The sequence below is a fragment of the Giraffa tippelskirchi genome, chromosome 7 (assembly GCF_054371585.1).
Source record: "Giraffa tippelskirchi isolate mGirTip1 chromosome 7, T2T-mGirTip1v1.2.pri, whole genome shotgun sequence".
In the NCBI taxonomy this organism is placed as follows: Eukaryota; Metazoa; Chordata; class Mammalia; order Artiodactyla; family Giraffidae; genus Giraffa; species Giraffa tippelskirchi.
This window is the reverse complement of record NC_137281.1, coordinates 160,994,595-161,011,107: the sequence shown is the minus strand read 5'-3', so window position 1 is coordinate 161,011,107 and position 16,513 is coordinate 160,994,595. Positions and strand designations below refer to the sequence as shown.

At 55.1% G+C, this 16,513-nt stretch overlaps 1 protein-coding gene across 11 annotated transcripts in view; it reads left to right on the top strand.

The window, feature by feature from the left end:
• Window positions 1-16,513, top strand: part of TTC7B (tetratricopeptide repeat domain 7B) — a 255,906-nt gene that overhangs the window by 217,805 nt on the left and 21,588 nt on the right. For all 11 annotated transcript variants that reach the window (XM_081510892.1, XM_081510887.1, XM_081510886.1 and 8 more), the window contains 2 exons: window positions 3,314-3,454; window positions 13,175-13,377. In XM_081510892.1, coding sequence (XP_081367018.1) covers window positions 3,314-3,454; window positions 13,175-13,377 — 344 coding nt within the window. The remainder of the gene's footprint in view (window positions 1-3,313; window positions 3,455-13,174; window positions 13,378-16,513) is intronic.

The following is a 16,513-nucleotide window of genomic DNA, read 5'->3' as shown; positions in this document are numbered from 1 at the left end:
CTTATATGCAGAGTACATCATGAGAAACGCTGGGCTGGAAGAAACACAAGCTGGAATCAAGATAGCCGGGAGAAATATCAATAACCTCAGATATGCGGATGACACCACCCTTATGGCAGAAAGTGAAGAAGAACTAAAGAGCCTCTTGATGAAAGTGAAAGAGGAGAGTGAAAAAGTTGGCTTAAAGCTCAACATTCAGAAAACTAAGATCATGGCATCTGGTCCCATCACTTCATGGGAAATAGATGGGGAAACAGTGGAAACAGTGTCAGACTTTATTTTTTTGGGCTCCAAAATCACTGCTGATGGTGATTGCAGCCATGAAATTAAAAGACGCTTTCTCCTTGGAAGGAAGGTTATGGCCAACCTAGATATCATATTTAAAAGCAGAGACATTACTTTGTCAACAAAAGTCCATCTAGTCAAGGCTACGGTTTTTCCAGTGGTGGTGTATGGATGTGAGAGTTGGACGGTGAAGAAAGCTGAGCGCCGCAGAATTGATGCTTTTGAACTGTGGTGCTGCAGAAGACTCTTTAGAGTCCCTTGGACTGCAAGGAGATCAATCAGTCCATCCTAAAGGAGATCAATCCTGGGTGTTCATTGGAAGGACTGATGTTGAAGCTGAAACTCCAATACTTTAGCCACCTCATGTGAGGAGTTGACTCATTGGAAAAGACCCTAATGCTGGGTAGGATTGGGGGCAGGAGGAGAAGGGGACGACAGAGAATGAGATGGTTGGATGGCATCACCGACTCGATGGACATGGGTTTGGGTAGACCCCGGGAGTTGGTGATGGACAGAGAGGCCTGGAGTGCTTCAATTCATGGGGTCGCAAAGAGTCAGACACGACTGAGTGACTGAACTGAACTGAACTAAAAGTCACAAATCCTTGTAGCCAAGGAATCTGAGAATCTAGTAGAAAATGTGTAGAATTTCTCTAGAGTGGTGGTTTATTATTTGTCTTTTTAAAAAATGAAACGTTTTAAGCATTTCTCAGTTTTGATTTCATTTTTGACTTCAGTATCAATAGCTATAACCCATGTGAACAAGATCTCTTGAGGGGTCTTGCAATAACTTTGCAGAGGGACTTCCCTGGTGATCCAGTGGCTAAGACTCCATCCTCCCAATGCAGAGGGCCCAGGTTCAATCCCCAGTCAGGGAACTAGATCCCATATGCCACAGCTAAGACCTGGTGCAGCCAAATAAATTAATTAATTTTAGAAAAATGAGTTCGCAGAGTCCAAAGGGATTCTGAGATAAGAGGACTCTGAGAACTTCTGTCCTAAAGAACAAGAGGTTCCCAGTCCCCTTCCCCAGATCTCTGGGCTGCAGGGAGGCAGGACAGCTCAAGCAGGCTGACCTGTGTGGATGACGCCCGCAGGCTTTGCTTGACCCACCGTCATTTAATAACACCCTCTTCCTGTCTCTCCAGGTCGGGGCCTCAGTCTTAGCTGTACGTTGGAGTTACCTGGGCTATTAATGAATAGATGGCTGGCCCTACCCCTAGCGTCAGTGATGCTGTAGCTATGGGATCATGATCGTTTTTTTAATCCTTAAGTGATTCTAATGTGAAGCCAAGGTTGAGAACCCTGTTGGAGGTAGTCAGTGAGAAGGTAAGCCAGCTTGGGAACAGCGTCAGGATGTAGCAACAACAGTTTCATTTATTTAATTGTTGCTATTAAAAATCTCAGAGAAGCTACATCCATCCTTGTTATCAAAGCTAAAACACTGATTTTCCATAAAGAGGTTGAAAACAGAACAAGACCCCCCCAAATCAGCAGCAGTTTCATCGTCTTGCTGCTTAGGGTTTTTTTTAAGTAGTCTGACACACATTGTCTCTGCACAGTCAGTTCTTAGCTGAACTCTCCTGCGTCACCTTTGAACTTGGCCTCATGGTCCTCCTCGCACCGGAGCGCTGACTTTGGAGGCCTCCCTGGTCCTTCTCCAGAACCGCCCTCTTACGCGTCCCCGTGGGTGCTGTCTGTGTGGATTGTCCACAGAAGCTGGATTCTCAGGCTGGTCCCCAGCCCCCTCCTGCGTTTTACTTCCACCAACCCCTCCCACCAAAGGATTTGAGTATATTGAGAAAAATCCACAATTCCTTCATGTTGGGACCGTCAAAACACAATATGGATGGCCAGTTTATCACTGCAAATACTCTTAAAAATGAATAGATTGTGGTGCATTGGAAAGCCCCAACAGAGATTATTTTTAGGCTCACAGTCTCCTCTTACCCAGAGGGGACCCAGTTTGGTTTATTTGAGTGGTCAGCATGTATCTCTGTCTATATCACTGCTTTCAGTCTCATGATAATTTGATAGTTACCGCTGACAGGGTTGGAGTGTTTATCTCCGTGTTACACTTGAGGACGTTATAAATTAAGAATGTTGCCAGCGAATATAAATGTCACCAGTTTTCAATATGAAATAACTGAGACTCCTGTTCTCGGTTCTGAAACCATTCCTCCAAGAGGCAATGTGGGAAAGAGGTGGGGAGAGACCCCCGTTTCGGAAGGTGGCCTCTGTCTGGCAGGAGCTCTCCAGGTCAGCGTGGGAGGAGCATGTCATTTGACTCATTTGACATCTGAGTATCAGCCCTTTGGCCAAATCCCTCTGCTAGTGAACCTGCTCCACTGCTGCCTGCCCCAGCCCCTCGCAAGAGCAGCTTTTACAGAAGAGGTGGGCGCAGCCTCTTTGCTGTGACCTGACCTCCAGTAGGCTGGTGTTAGCCTCGGTGATAGACAGCGGGCAAAAGTGCCCTGTTTCTGTAGTTTTTAAGTCACGTCCTAGGCTATGGCTCCAGATCCTTCAAAGGCCAGGGAAGGAAGTGGGTGGTTGCTGGATGTGTCTTGAGAACAAAACCCTCCACGCCCAATCCTCCCCAGCAGACCAGGGTGGTCCCTGCCCCTGCCCCCCAGAGAGTCTCCAGGTCCAGGCCCCCGGAGGGTGCTCTGTCGCCTGCCTCGGTTGCCCTTCAAGCGTGCCAGGTTTCAGCAGTGTGTCTCTGCCAGGCGTCCCCCTTCTCAGCCCACTCGAGGCTCCTGGAGAGTCGCTCTGCAGTCTAAGCTCTGTTGTGACTCAGAGAGCAGCTGAAGCAAGGACAGGAACTAAGATCAAGGACAGAAACTAGGATGCCAGGCCCCAGCGATCGCATGGAGTGTGACCCTCGAAACTCAGCACCCCCGGGGGAGGGACGTGCGTACGTCTGGGTCTCGTGTCCGTGTGGGTGCTGCGGGGCGTGCAGGGGTTGGCTGGTTCAGTCTGTCCTTTCTCCTCTGACGCCGTCTTCTCGAACCCCCACCCCAACCCCGCAGGCTCCATCCATGCCACGTCAGTCGCGGCCTCCAGAGTGGAGCAGGCGCTGTCGGAAGTGGCCTCGTCCCTGCAGAGCAGCGCCCCCAAGCAGGGCCCCCTGCACCCCTGGATGACGCTGGCGCAGATCTGGCTCCACGCAGGTACCGCTCTGCCCCCAGCCCCACTCAGCCTGCCGCTGTGCCCGAGGGGGGTGTGCGCCCTGGCGGCAGCGCTCACGCAGGAGCAGGACCACTGGCCCCCAGACTGCCTCTGTGGGGGGCCGTGGGGCACGCTGTCGCGGACCCCGAGCTCCGGCGGTCCTGCTTCAGCTCTGAGCCTCCGTTTCCTCCTCCGCACCACGGGGTTCACCGCACCGTCTCCTAGGGTGATGAGCTCAGCGCCCCGCACACTCCAGCAGTGACATTCCAGAGACCCTGGGAGAGGGGTCGGGGTCCGGGTGACAAAGACGTCTTTCTCTAGGCCGGGGAAGGGGCGGCACTCTTGTGTCCAGGCTCCCCTCTCTGATGGCAGTCCTGGCGATCCTCAGAGAGCAAGGCAGGTACCCATGGCTGCCGGGCGCGACACTAGCCCAGAAAGCAGGTGTGACCGCCCCCTCAGTTTCACACGGCTGCTTCTAGGAAGTCCCCCCAAGTAAATCCAACACAGAGGCATTTTAGCCATGAGAATCGCCCTGTAGGGAACCAGTGATAGTGGTTGACTTGCTTGCATGTGTATAGTTCCGTGTGAAAGATCACTTCCCCTTCTCAGGTTTTAGCCCTTGATCTGCAAGGCCTTCCCAGGCTTGGCTCCCCGGGTGCCCGGTGAAAGCCCAGATCTGGCTGGGGAAAGTGCTTCTTACCCACCACCCTCTGTCTGTTTAGTCCGCTTGTGCCAAGGCTAATTGTACAGTGCACAACCTTGTTTGCGTCCTTTGTGTGAGAAGACACAATCAGGTTTATTTACCTGGCTTGGGCATGTCCCAGAGCCGAGCTCAGCCAGCGCCTTCTGTGTTGGCACCTTTAAATGAGCCGTAACAACGCCCGTAAATTAACAAATTATATTCTTCTAAGCAGACGCACAGACGAGGGGTGACTCACAGCCCTGCTCACTGTTCTCCCTGCGCAGACGCTCGCCAGCGTTCGGCCTCTTGGGGGCTGTAGACGGGCTGATGCTGAGGGCCCGGGAGCAGCAGTGAAGCCTCACTTGCGGCTTGCTTGCAGAAGAGCCCAGTCCCCAGGCTAGGACACAGCAACTGTCCTCTGCAGTCACCCTCATGAGCACTGATGGCAAAAAACAGAAAGAGAAGGGGTCTCTTTAGTGTCCAGGTCAGGTGAGACTGCCTGAGCCTGCAGGGCTAGTAGAGGGGCAGAGCTGTCCTTTAAAATGGGCGTGAAGTCGAGCTCACTGTTGCTGTCTTTAATGGTACTTATTTGGCTGCGCCGGGTGTCAGCTGCAGCAGGCAGGATCTTTAGTTGCTTTGTGCAAACTCTCAGCTGCAGCACGTGGGGTCTAGCTCCCTGACCAGGGGTCCAACCCGAGCCCGCTGCATTGGGAGCGTCGAGTCTTAACCACTGGACTGCCTGGGAAGTCCCTGAAGTTGAGTTTTTGAAGGGCCAAAGTCTGCAAAGCCAGAGGGTTGATGGTGACCCTTCCAGGCTGGAACCAGCTCCCTTGACCCCTCAGGCGCTGGCTGCCTTTCATGCTTGTGTCTCAGAAATGCTCATGACCTGGATGAGGGTCAGTGAGTCCAGGACAGCCGCGCCCAGTGGGTGCTGGCCCGTGCTGCGTTGTCCACACTTTGCTCCTCTTGGTGTGACCTGCGATGACTCTTGGGAAGAAACTGTGTATCTGCTTCTGAGAGCACTGACGAACTTGGCAGCTAAGATTCCATTTGGAGTTGTCCTAGAAGTTTTATTAATCACATGACATCCATTTCTCGTTGCCATAGCCTATAAGAGAGAATAAAGCTCTCATTGCTATTAATAGGTGTAGCTTTTAACATTCTAGGAGTTGGTGGAATTGAGTTCTGGAAAGCAAATGTCGTACCTGCCGTATAAACTCCGAGCAGAATATAAACCACGCTTATACGCATGAACAGTGGCATAAATTAGAATCTTACAGGATTGGTGCCATATTGACTCTCTCAAAGCACTGACTTTGTTTGAGTCAAGATGAGAACTGTGTCATATATTCAACCTAGTCTTTGAAGAGGTAAATTCAGAAAGAATTCATAAAACAAGCTTCCACTGAAATGTAAGGTTTTTACCATATGTGGTTTGAGCTTTACAGCTCTGGGAGGCAAAATAAAAGTGACCCACATTTTTTGAGAACGTATGGAAACCAGGGAACATCTGTGTCCGTCATCAGCTCCAGCAATACCGCCAGATTCTGTAAACATCACAGGTTTCAGAGGAAGCTGGATCAAGGCCTGCTACTGCAGGCCGCGGTGTTTCTGGGACCTCTGTGGCTCTCTCCTCTCCTGGCCGTTTTTCTGGTGGTCCGAGTGTAGCGGGAGCTTGTGAGGCGGCCCTGGGTCTGAGAGTGGCAGGTGAGGTCAGTCCGAGGTGACCCAGACTTCCAGCCTGTTATAGAAGCAGGTCCCCGGCCGCTGGGTGTGTGTCTGAAGGGCAGAGAGGTCGTGACCGGGACCCCTGCGCCTCTGCTGCTCTGAGGGAACAGCCGCCAGCCCAGCAGGGAGCCCAGCCCAGGAGAGCAGGGACGCTCGGCCCCTGAGGGCCCCCGGGAGGGGAGACCCGCCCGGGGCGACCCATCCTCTGGGCACTTCTGACCCAGACCTCCGGCTCCTCCCGGGACACCCGGCGGCCGACCCACACGGGTTGTACGTGTTTGGTCGCTTGGTTTGTCTGAACCTATGTGACTGTTTTATCTAAATTATGTTTGAAAAAATAATCCAAGCTCATGGTACAGTTTAAAGGCACAAAAGACATGGAACGGAGGTGTCCCCCGTGCTGAGCACCGGTCACCCCCTCCACGGCCACCACGTAAGCCGCTGCACACCCGCCAGAGGGGTGATGCTCGCCGAGGCCACTACCTGTCACATCAGAGACTGGATCCACTGTGTGAACTGACCACCGTTTAACCGGTGATCCGCTGACTCACGTTTAGATTATTTCTAGTATTTCACTGTTACAGACAATGCATCGGTAAATAGCCTGCTGTACATTGTTCTGTGTAAGTTCAGCTCAGTTCAGTCGCTCAGTCTCTCCAATCCCAAGGATTGCACGCCAGGCCTCCCTGTCCATCACCAACTCCTGGAGCATACTCAAACTCATGTCCATCGAGTCAGTGATGCCATCCAACCATCTCATCCTCTGTCGTCCCCTTCTCCTCCTGCCTTCAATCTTTCCCAGCATCAGGGTCTTTTCTAGTGAGTCAGTTCTTCCCATCAGGTGGCCAAAGTATTGGAGTTTCAGCTTCAGCACCAGCCCTTCTGTGTAAGAGTAGTTCCTAAAAGTGGAATTGATAGATCAAAAATTACTCTTTAATTTTGGTAAACTTTGTCACATTGCTTCCACAACTGTGCCAGTTTGCATCCAATAAGGTATGAGGGCTTCCCTGGTGGCTCAGTGGTAAAGAATCCGCCTGCAATGCAGGAGACCCGGGTTCAATCTGTGGGTCGGGAAGATATTCTGGAGAAGGAAATGGCAACCCACTCCAGTATTTTTGCCTAGAAAATTCCATGGACAGAGGAGCCTGGCGGGCTATAGTCCATGGGGTTGCAAAAGAGGGATTGCAGTCCATGGGGTTGGATATGACTTAGTGACTAACCAACAACAACAAGATGCAAAAGGCCGTTTTCTCACACCCTTTGTAGCACGACGAGTTAGCAGATGCCCAGCTCCTGGCCAGCCTGACGGGGAAGCGGGGTCTCAGTTGTCTGCTCACGGGTCCTGCCCGTTATCCTCTCAGATTCTGAGCATTTCTTTTTGATTTGCCTTGTGTCATATGTGCTGCATTTTCTCTCATTTAGTTTGTGTTTTAGGGTTTGTTGGTGTGATTTTTTGCCAATTTTTTTTTTACACTTATCAATCTTTTCTTTATAGCATCTGGGCATCACATGATATTTCAAAAGCAACTGCCCGTTTTTACGGTCTCTTCTCCTAAAAGTTCCAAGTATCTTCCAGTGCTATTTGTAGTATATACACCATCTTATAAAGAAGGTCAGAAGGGTTATTTCCCTCTGTTATACAGAAGGGAACCCAGGCCAGAGAGAAGCCAGCTCCTCTGTGGTCTCACGGAGAAAGGAGTCAGGAGGGCTGAATTAAAACATGTCATGTTAGTTGCACCTCAAGACGTCTCTCTCCGGGAGTCATAGACCTGTTTCTTTAGAAGCACACGCACGTGGTCACTGGCCGTTGGAAATTCATACATTCACAGGCCAGGGCTGAACCAGGGTCTTTCTCAAACCAAGCAGCTTCTTGGTGCCCACCCTTCAGTATCCCCTTTGGAGACGGCAGCTAAAACTAACTTTGCGGTAGGTGGATCATTTCTGCTTGTTACTTACTAATAATTACAGCTTTCGCTTTGGCACCTCTCACCGTCAAAACCAACGGCTATTCTTAGATGTGCAAGATCCGATTTTTGGATTCCTGCTGGGAATGTGACGCTGTGACCCTCTCACAAGTTCCTTGGTCTTGCTGGCCTGTCCCTTCCGCCCTGCCCCCTGCCTGCTTCCTCCCGGCCGCCCGGAGGTGCTTCAGCGGGTTCACAGGGTGAGCCTGTGGCCTGGCCACTGTGCCAAGACAAAGACAGCTCGCAGACAGGCGGCCTGAGGGTCCCTGCACAGGGGGTGCCTGCGGCAGGGAGCCGCGGTGCCCAGGGTCAGGCTGCCCTGAAGCCAGTCTCCGTGGATCAGCCCCACGGACCTGCCCCTCTCCTGCCCTGGGGGGCTGGATTCCTGGTCTGCAGCCTGCAGGTGGCTGACATTTGCCAAGCACCGTGCATGTGTCTGACCTTATCTCAGGGCTTTATGTGTCTTAGCTTGTTTGGTCCTTGCATTAGCTTGTTTTGTGTGTGTGTGTGTGTGTGTGTGTGTGTGTGTGTGTGTGTGTGTGTGTTGAGTTGCTCAGTCGTCTGTGTCTTAGCTTGTTTGGTCCTTGCATTAGCTTGTTTGGTCCTTGCAATAGCCATATAAAGTGTGTGTGTGTGTTGAGTTGCTCAGTCGTCTCCAACTCTTTGCAACCCCATGACTGTAGCCCATCAGGCTCCTCTGTCCATGGGATTCTCCAGGCAAGAACACTGGAGCGGGTTGCCATTTCCTCCTCTAGGGGATTTTCCCGACCCAGGAACTGAACCCACATCTCCTGCGTCTCCTGTATTGCCCGCGGATTCTTTACCGATGAGCCACTGGGGAAGCCCAGCCTTCCGAGGTATACATACCTTCAGTCCCCGCATTTTACACGTGAAACACCGGACACAGGCCTCCCATCACCCCGCTTGGGTTACATGGCTGACAAGGGGAGAAACCAGCATTCCCACCGAACCAGTGTGGCCCCAGAGCCCCGGCCCGGCCAGGGCGGCGCCCGGAGGCGTCTGAGGGGCAGGCCCGGAGCGGGTCGGTGGACGGGCGTGTCTCCCTTCACGGAGTGCGGAGTGCGCGCTTCAGCCGCCGGCCTCCCGCACCCAGGGCCCTGGGGCGGCGGGGCAGACGAGAAGGGAGGTCGCCGGCCGGGCCGGAGGAGCCCCGGGCACGCGGGGGCGGAGGGCGCTCGTGTGCGGGCCGCGGGCACGAGGGCGCGGAGGGGAGGCGGCGCGGCCGCGGGCGGCAGGCGGGACATGGCAGGCCCAGAGGCGGCGTTTCCAGACCAGGCCTGCGGAGCGCGGGGCCGGGAGCGGGGGGCCACGCAGGAGAGGGGCCGGGGCGGTGCTCCTGGGGCCGCGGGGGCTCCGGGGGGCGGCGGGCGGACGCCCGAGGCGCGTCTTCCGGTGAAAGGGGTCGACACACAGAGGAGCGGCTGACGGATGAGACGCGCGGGTGCTTCTGCTTCCCGCCACGGGCCGCCTGGGCCCGGGGAGCAGGTGGATGTTCAAGCCTCGCTTGAGATTTGGGCAGGAAACAGAAAGTCGTGAGTGGCGTCTTAAAGCCAAGGAATGTGAGGAGAAGGCCTGGGCGGGAACGCTGATGGAGAAACGGACAGCCAGGACCCAGACCGGAAGGGACGTCCCTGGGGGTCCAGTGGCTAAGACTCCACGCTCCCGATGCAGAGGCCCAGGTTCGATCCCTGGTCAGGGAACTAGACCCCACAGGCCGCACCCGAGAGCTTGTGTGCTGCAACTGGAGAGCCCTCATGCCACAACTGGGATCCAGCGTAGCACCCCCCAAAAAAATTGGGGAAGGAGAGGAAAAGCCCAATCAGTGGCAGGGGAGTGGTCAGCAAGGTGGCGGGGGTGCTGTCCGTGCCGCCAGGGGGCTACAGAGGGGCCTGTGCCTAACTCAGGGGCTTGGGTCCCGGGCTAGACTGACGGAGACCCCGGCCCCGCCGCCATCTACCGGGACCTGCTTCCCCAGCCCTGGTGCTCTCCCTGCAAAGTGATGCCGTCGTGACAGTCACGGTAACACACCAGCGTGCTCAGCAGGCAGCCGTCACTCAGGAGCTTCTAAGATAACGATTTTTACATCAGCCTTGTATTTTTTATGTATTTTTAAAGGTTATACTCCATGTATAAAATCAAATATGATAAATAATGTATACTGTATACTATATTGGGCTTCCCAGGGAGTTCTAGTAGTAAAGGACCCGCCTGCAATGCAAGAGTGATAATGAGACCTGGGTTCTATCCCTGGGTTGGGAAGGTCCCCTGGAGGAGGGCAGGGCGACCCACTCCAGCATTCTTGCCTGGGGAATCCCATGGACAGAGGAAGCTGGCGGGCTACAGTCCAGAGGGTCACAAAGCGTTGGACACGACTGAGTATGCACTCACTGTACATGTATATATTATATTATCATAGTATATGCTACATTAATTATAATATATATTATAGTATATATATTAATTGTATATTATAGTATGCTCCATAATATTATCAAATGTTCCCCGTAGCCCCGTGCTGTACAGTATATCCTCGTAGCTTCTTTCATCCCTAATAGTCTGTACGTCTCAGTCCCCTGCCCTTCCCCTGCCCTCTCCGCTCTGTGAAACAGTGAGTTTTCAGTGGACGTAGGAGCCAGGAGGTGCTGAGAGGGTGGATAAGCAGGAGACAGGAGCCTGTGTTGGGTTTGGCATCTGGGAGTTGGTGACAAGGATACATGTGTGAGTGGAGCGCTGGGGACGGAGCCGCCCTGGGGGGGCGGGGGGCACAGTCCTCGCAGGGAGACCCCTGAGGGGCCAAGAGGGGACACCAGGAGCCAAGGTCGGAGGTTAGGGGCTTCCCTGGCGGCCCAGAGGGTGGCCCTGCACTCCCACCGCAGGGGCTACGGGCTCGATCCCTGGTCAGGGAACCAGGATTCCACACGCCGTGCAGTGCAGCCAAGGAATATAAATGAATAAAATTTAAAAAGTCGGGAGGATTTTAAAATGGCTGATTCAGTGGCATGTGGACTGCTCCCAGCAGCGTGTGACCCTTGTCATCCAGAGGGGGATTTGCAAAGGCTCCAGGGATCCCTGGAGGCGGGAGCGCTGGGCCCGGAATGCCAGCGGGCAGGGGCTTCGCCTGGGCGGGGGCGGAGACTGCAGGCGGAGGCGGGTGCAGGTGGGCAGGGGTGGGTGCAGGTGGGCAGGGGCGGAGACTGCGGGCCTGCCCTGCCGGCCGGCCGCTGCCAGCTCCTCGGGTGGCGAGTCAGGGTCAGCCCCAGTGTCGGGGCTCAGGAAGCCGCAGGGACTTAGGAAACCAGCAGGGCCAGGGACAAGGTGTGTCACAAACGCGGTGAAACATGGCCCCTAGTCTCGCTGTCACCGATGCAAAGGGGTCGCCCTTGACAGTGGACACAGCTGTTTGCAAATTCGGAAATAAATGTCCAATGTGCAGCAGGACCCCGACGGGGCCTCCATGAGGATAGGACCCGGGGTGTGCTCCTCGCAGGGACGGCAGGCCCTGTTGTGGGGTCCCAGAGGAGCTCGGGGCCGGGACCCACCCATGAAAGCAGAACCCCTACCTCCTTCCCCTTCCCGAGTCCCCAGAGCAGAAGCAATGAAGGGCCGTTCCCGTGGGAGCTGATAAGGGTGGCGGCCTCCCCAGACCTGGCAACTCTGCCGGCGGTCAAGAAACGCATGGGCTCGCATGACCTCTGTCCTTGTTGGCCGTCAGGCGATCTCCACATGAAAGGGCCAATTTGCTAAGGCAGGGGGGCCCGCGCGCTGCCCAGGAAGCCAGCTCCGGCTTGCCCAGCGTGTGTCCTCTCCCTGGGAAGGCAGGGTTTGGAGTGAAGGACTGGTTTGGAGGGGTCGGGGAGCCTGCAGGATCGAGGGGAAGCTGGTGCCCACGCACCTTTCCTTCCCCCGTCCCTGCCGGGAATGGCCCTCCTGCAGGTCTCAGAGAAGGGCACTGTGGGCAGCTGGAGCCCCTCGGTGCAGGCACCTCGGTGAGAGGAGCATCTCAGTCTCCAGGGGACACGTGCGCCAGGCGCACAGCTGGCCTGCAGGGCCCAGGCTGCTCGGTGACCACCCCCCTTGCCCGGCACCTTTGTGCGGTCCTGAGCCCAAGGCAGACCGCGGGGGCCAGTGCTCAGCCTCGCGGCTGACGCACAGAGCGGGAGCCTGGCAAGGATCCGAAGCTGATGCAGGAACGGGGACACCGGGCGCCTGCGGGAGTGAGGGGTTCCCGGAGCGGGAGATCCTGAGGAAGGGGCCACCCCACCAGGGTTTGCCGGGGAGGCTGGTCTGGCGGCGACTGTGCGGGACAGACGGAGGGGCTGGGGGAGACAGGAGCGGGGAGGAGGCCTTGCCTCCGGGAGATGACTCCAGAGGTGCATGAGAAAAAGGAGACGTTTTCTAGTCCTTTTCTCTTGGGTTCTTCCGTCATTCCTATTCTTGTGTGCATCCGGTTCTACACAACATATTAGTATGTGTGGAACTTGGAGATATGGGCACAGAAACAGCTTTCTCTGTCGGGACAGAGGGCAGTGGTCAGGGCAGGACGGGTGAGGAAGGGAAGGGGCTGCCCTGAGCTGGGAGGGGCGTCGGTGGGCCCAGAGCATGGCGGCCCCCGAGTGGGGGACGGACGGACGTGGCTGAGGTGGACGAGGAGCCTGGGGTCTCAAAGCGCTGGGTCAGTCTCGGTTTATAGTCCCCGGGTGCGGTGGCTTTCGGCCCAGGGCGGGGTCGGGCCGAGCAGCCATCTGACTTCATACCCACAGACATGTCAGCCTCCACCTGCGGCCCTTGTCACAGTTGTGGGCATCAGAAGAACCCGCCGAAAGGCAGCGCCATTGCCCGCTGAGGGGCTGTGCACCTCTGTTTTGCCCGTCCTTGGGCTCAGCCAGCCCTTGTTCTGTGGACGTCAGAGCTGAGGGCCACTGTCCCGGGTGGGCCCGGGGGCAGGATTCCCCGGGGGGTGGGTGTCCCCTGGGGGTGAGTGTCTCTGGGGGCAGGTGTCCCTGAGTGGGGGGGTGTCCCCTGGGGGCGGGTGTCCTTGGGGGCGGGTGTTCTCTGGGGGCAGGCCTCAGGCCCCTCTTGGTGGTGACAAGTGTCTCCTCGGAGGCCCCGCGGCCATGACTCACGTGCCTGTATCAGGGGCAGGAAGGACTGTCACCCGGCTGTTGCCACTTGGGGTGGGGCTGGCTCTGGGCCCTGGGCTTTCCAGACGGGCCCCTGTCAGGCTCCCTCGGGGGAGGTCAGCGTCCCAGCCGGAGCCCCAGCTGTTTGCAGGGCATCTAGGGGGCGGTGACCCGGGATGGCATCTGCCTGTGCTCTCGTCCTCACAGCGGAAGTCTACATCGGCATTGGGAAGCCCGCAGAAGCCACGGCCTGCACGCAGGAAGCTGCCAACCTCTTCCCTATGTCCCACAACGTCCTCTACATGCGCGGCCAGGTGGCGGAGCTCCGCGGGAACATGGACGAGGCCCGGCGGTGGTACGAGGAGGCCTTGTCCATCAGCCCCACCCATGTGAAGAGCATGCAGCGGCTGGTGAGTCTGGGGGCTCCCCTTGGAAGCAGCCGGCAGCTCTGGACCCTCAGCCCATGTGCTGGTTCCGGATGCACTTGACCGGCCGGGGGTCTGGGTGCACCATCCCTGTGGTGGTCTGTCCAGGTGGAGCTCCTCGGAGCAGGCAGCACACGGCCCCACGTGGGCACCTGGGCTGTGTGAGGGCAGAGTCTGGGTCAGAGGCCTCGGGCCAGCCGGCCAAGCCGCCCTGGGCTCCGGGCTTGATGAACACGTTCCTGCGGCCCGGGGTGCCATCACTGTCATCTTGGTCTCTGCGCTGTTCGTAGCAGCCCCCTTGGGGGTGTCCACACCTTGGGGAACCTGCAGGACAAAAGTCAGAGCACTTTACATTTTTGGGGGCCCTTACCTGGTGGGAGCCAAGACCCCAGCCTGTCCCCGAGGCCACTGGGTGGCAGGGACATCCGGGCAGAGGAGGGGGACAGCCTCCCTGAACTGCAAGGACCCAGGTAAGTCACCCCGGCCTCCTGTAAAATGAAAACATTCAGCTTGCACCCAGAGAGGTCGTGAGTTTCTCTCCAGGGCTAAGAGGAGACGGTTTTGTAATCAATAAGTAAAATGTTCTCCAGAGGGTGCCAAAGGCTCGGTTCTCCCGCCATTGCTCACAGTAACATCGCAAAGTGTAGACAGAACCGAGCAGCATCGACTGGTTTTCAACAGAAGGCCGGGGCGCTGAGCGTTAGACCATGGGATGTGTACGCTTCTGAGTCAGATCTAGGTTCCAATTCAGCCCCGTCTGTGGTCCTGGGCTGCCGTGGGCTGGTCACATACCCCCAGGAGCCTCGGTGATTCTGTGCCTTGAGCCGTGGCTTACCCAGTTCACTCGTGAGAACTCCGAGAAATGATCCACATGATGAGCACAGCAGAGCCGGCACCCAGTAGGTGCTCATTCAGCAGAAAACCGAAGACAGTCATGTTCAGTTTTAAAAATAAGTTGGACCTTATAATAATTACAGCTGTTTAGTTTTTTCAGCTTTCCTGTATGAGCCTTTCATAGCTCAATACAGCTTTATAAATAATCTTATGTATTATGCAAACATTCGTTTGTTTGATTAGAAATATTACATGGCTTTTTATCTTTGTCTCACTACTTTAAAAGGAATTTGTAAAGAGCTTTTAAGATCTCCCTGCTTTGGCTGAAGTATCACAGAAGAGGTATAATCAAGGCCATGTACCCAGCTTTTTTATTAAAAAGAGGCAGCGTGTTTCTACCCTGGGGCCTATAAATTATTCAGAGAAGTATTTCTTGTTCATCCCCAAGGGGAACACATGAGACAAAGATCAAATAGGAAAATCGGACCAGGAAAGTTTTCGGTTTCACCTTTGGAGCTTGTCAAGACACCTGAGCTCCCTGACAAATGCCAGATGCTTTCCCTTCTGAAAGGAGCGGCCGCGAGCCCAGGCCAGGAGAGCTGGTGAGCAAGGGCCGGTTGATGGAGGAGCCTTGCCCGTTGGATCCAGAGCCGTGACTGAGCCTTCTCTGGCCCGGAGGCATTAGCTACCGTAGAGGTCTCACCAGTAGAAAACTGTAATAATAATAATAAACCCTTAATACATCTCAATGGGCTTCCCTGGTGGCTCAGTGGTGAAGAATCCACCTGACAATGCAGGGGACATGGGTTCCATCCCTGGGTCAGGAAGATCCTCTGGGGGAGGGCATGCAACCCACTCCAGGATTCTTGCCTGGAGAATCCCATGGACAGAGGAGCCTGGTGGCAACAGTCCATGGGGTCGCAAAGAGTCAGACCTGACCAGGCGACTAAGCACTGGCTGTTTGGGCCTGAAAAGATCAGGACGAAGTGAAGACCAAGGGGCAGCAGGGAGACCAGAGGCTGTCTTTTCACCAGGTCACACCCCAAGGAAGGGTCAGGGCTCTAGACTTACGTGGGAGAGGAGGCGAAAACAGATGTGAGTGTCAGCACCCGCCTGACTCTCAGGGAGCAGGCTGTGCAGTGATGGGAGGACCAGGGAGGCTGGCCTGGCCAGCCAGGCCGGAGGTCAGCAGTCAAGACTAGAAGGAGTTTGAAGAACCTGAGTGGCAAAGAGGACCGCACCCCCAAAGAGCAAGCGAAGGGGTTCCAAAGGAAGGAACTGCCTGCAGGCTGACTGCAGGCCATGGGAAAACCCAGAGGGCAAAAAGTGTGTCTGCATCAGCCCTGATGCTCAGAGAGAGAGGAGAGGAGCAGAGGGACGGTCGGAGGGAGCCATCTTGAGAGAAGGAAGCCCTGTTCTGTGTCATAGGTGGAGATCAGAGGCTGATGATAAACATGGGGAATGGTCCCCAGTCAGGAACATGAGCTTGTTCCCTGAGGAAGGGTTATTTGTTCCCTTTGAGAGCAAGTTAGTGGTAATGTGTGCCAGCCCCCTCCACCAGCCCAGCTCTGCATGACTGCAGAGAAATGCAAGCATAGTAATATTGTTAAAAAAGCATTAACAACTTGGAGGCAGATGGTTTTCATTAAAGTATTAAATGCATTAAAGTTAACACAAGGTCAGACTTGACAACAGAAATGGACATGAAACTCCAACGAAAATCGACAGTTTTCTAATAGTTTCAGCCTTCAGAGATGCATTTAAATTCACATACAGCGAGAAGAAAGAAGAGAAATAATGTGTTTAATATTAATAATGAGTTAGCACAAGATAAGAGAGCTGAGTGTGGGCAGATAGTGAGGGAACAGTGAGCTGATGGGATGAGGAATTACAAAGTCATGCTGTTGACAAGGGAAGGATTCATAGAGCGATCAGACGTTTTTTCCAGAAAATCTAAAGGCATATTTTCATTATCATTTTTGCATAAGTGTATAAATCTACATACATTTGCATGCTATGGTTCAAAAGCCTTTCAATCCCAAGACCCAAGATGAATTAATGAAACGTGGAGCGACTGTTTCCATACCAGTAACACTGTGATGGGGCGTCGGGGGCAGAGGAGGGAACTGAGGGCAAAGGAACAGCCTGGGTGATGCCACCCAGGCCAAGGACGGGCCGGACTCAGAACCAGGGCCACGATGGCCAGAACAGGGACAGGCTCTGCAAGCAGGGCCATCTGCTTGCTCTCTGATCATGTCAGCCTGGACTCTCAAGGGCAGAATGTGAG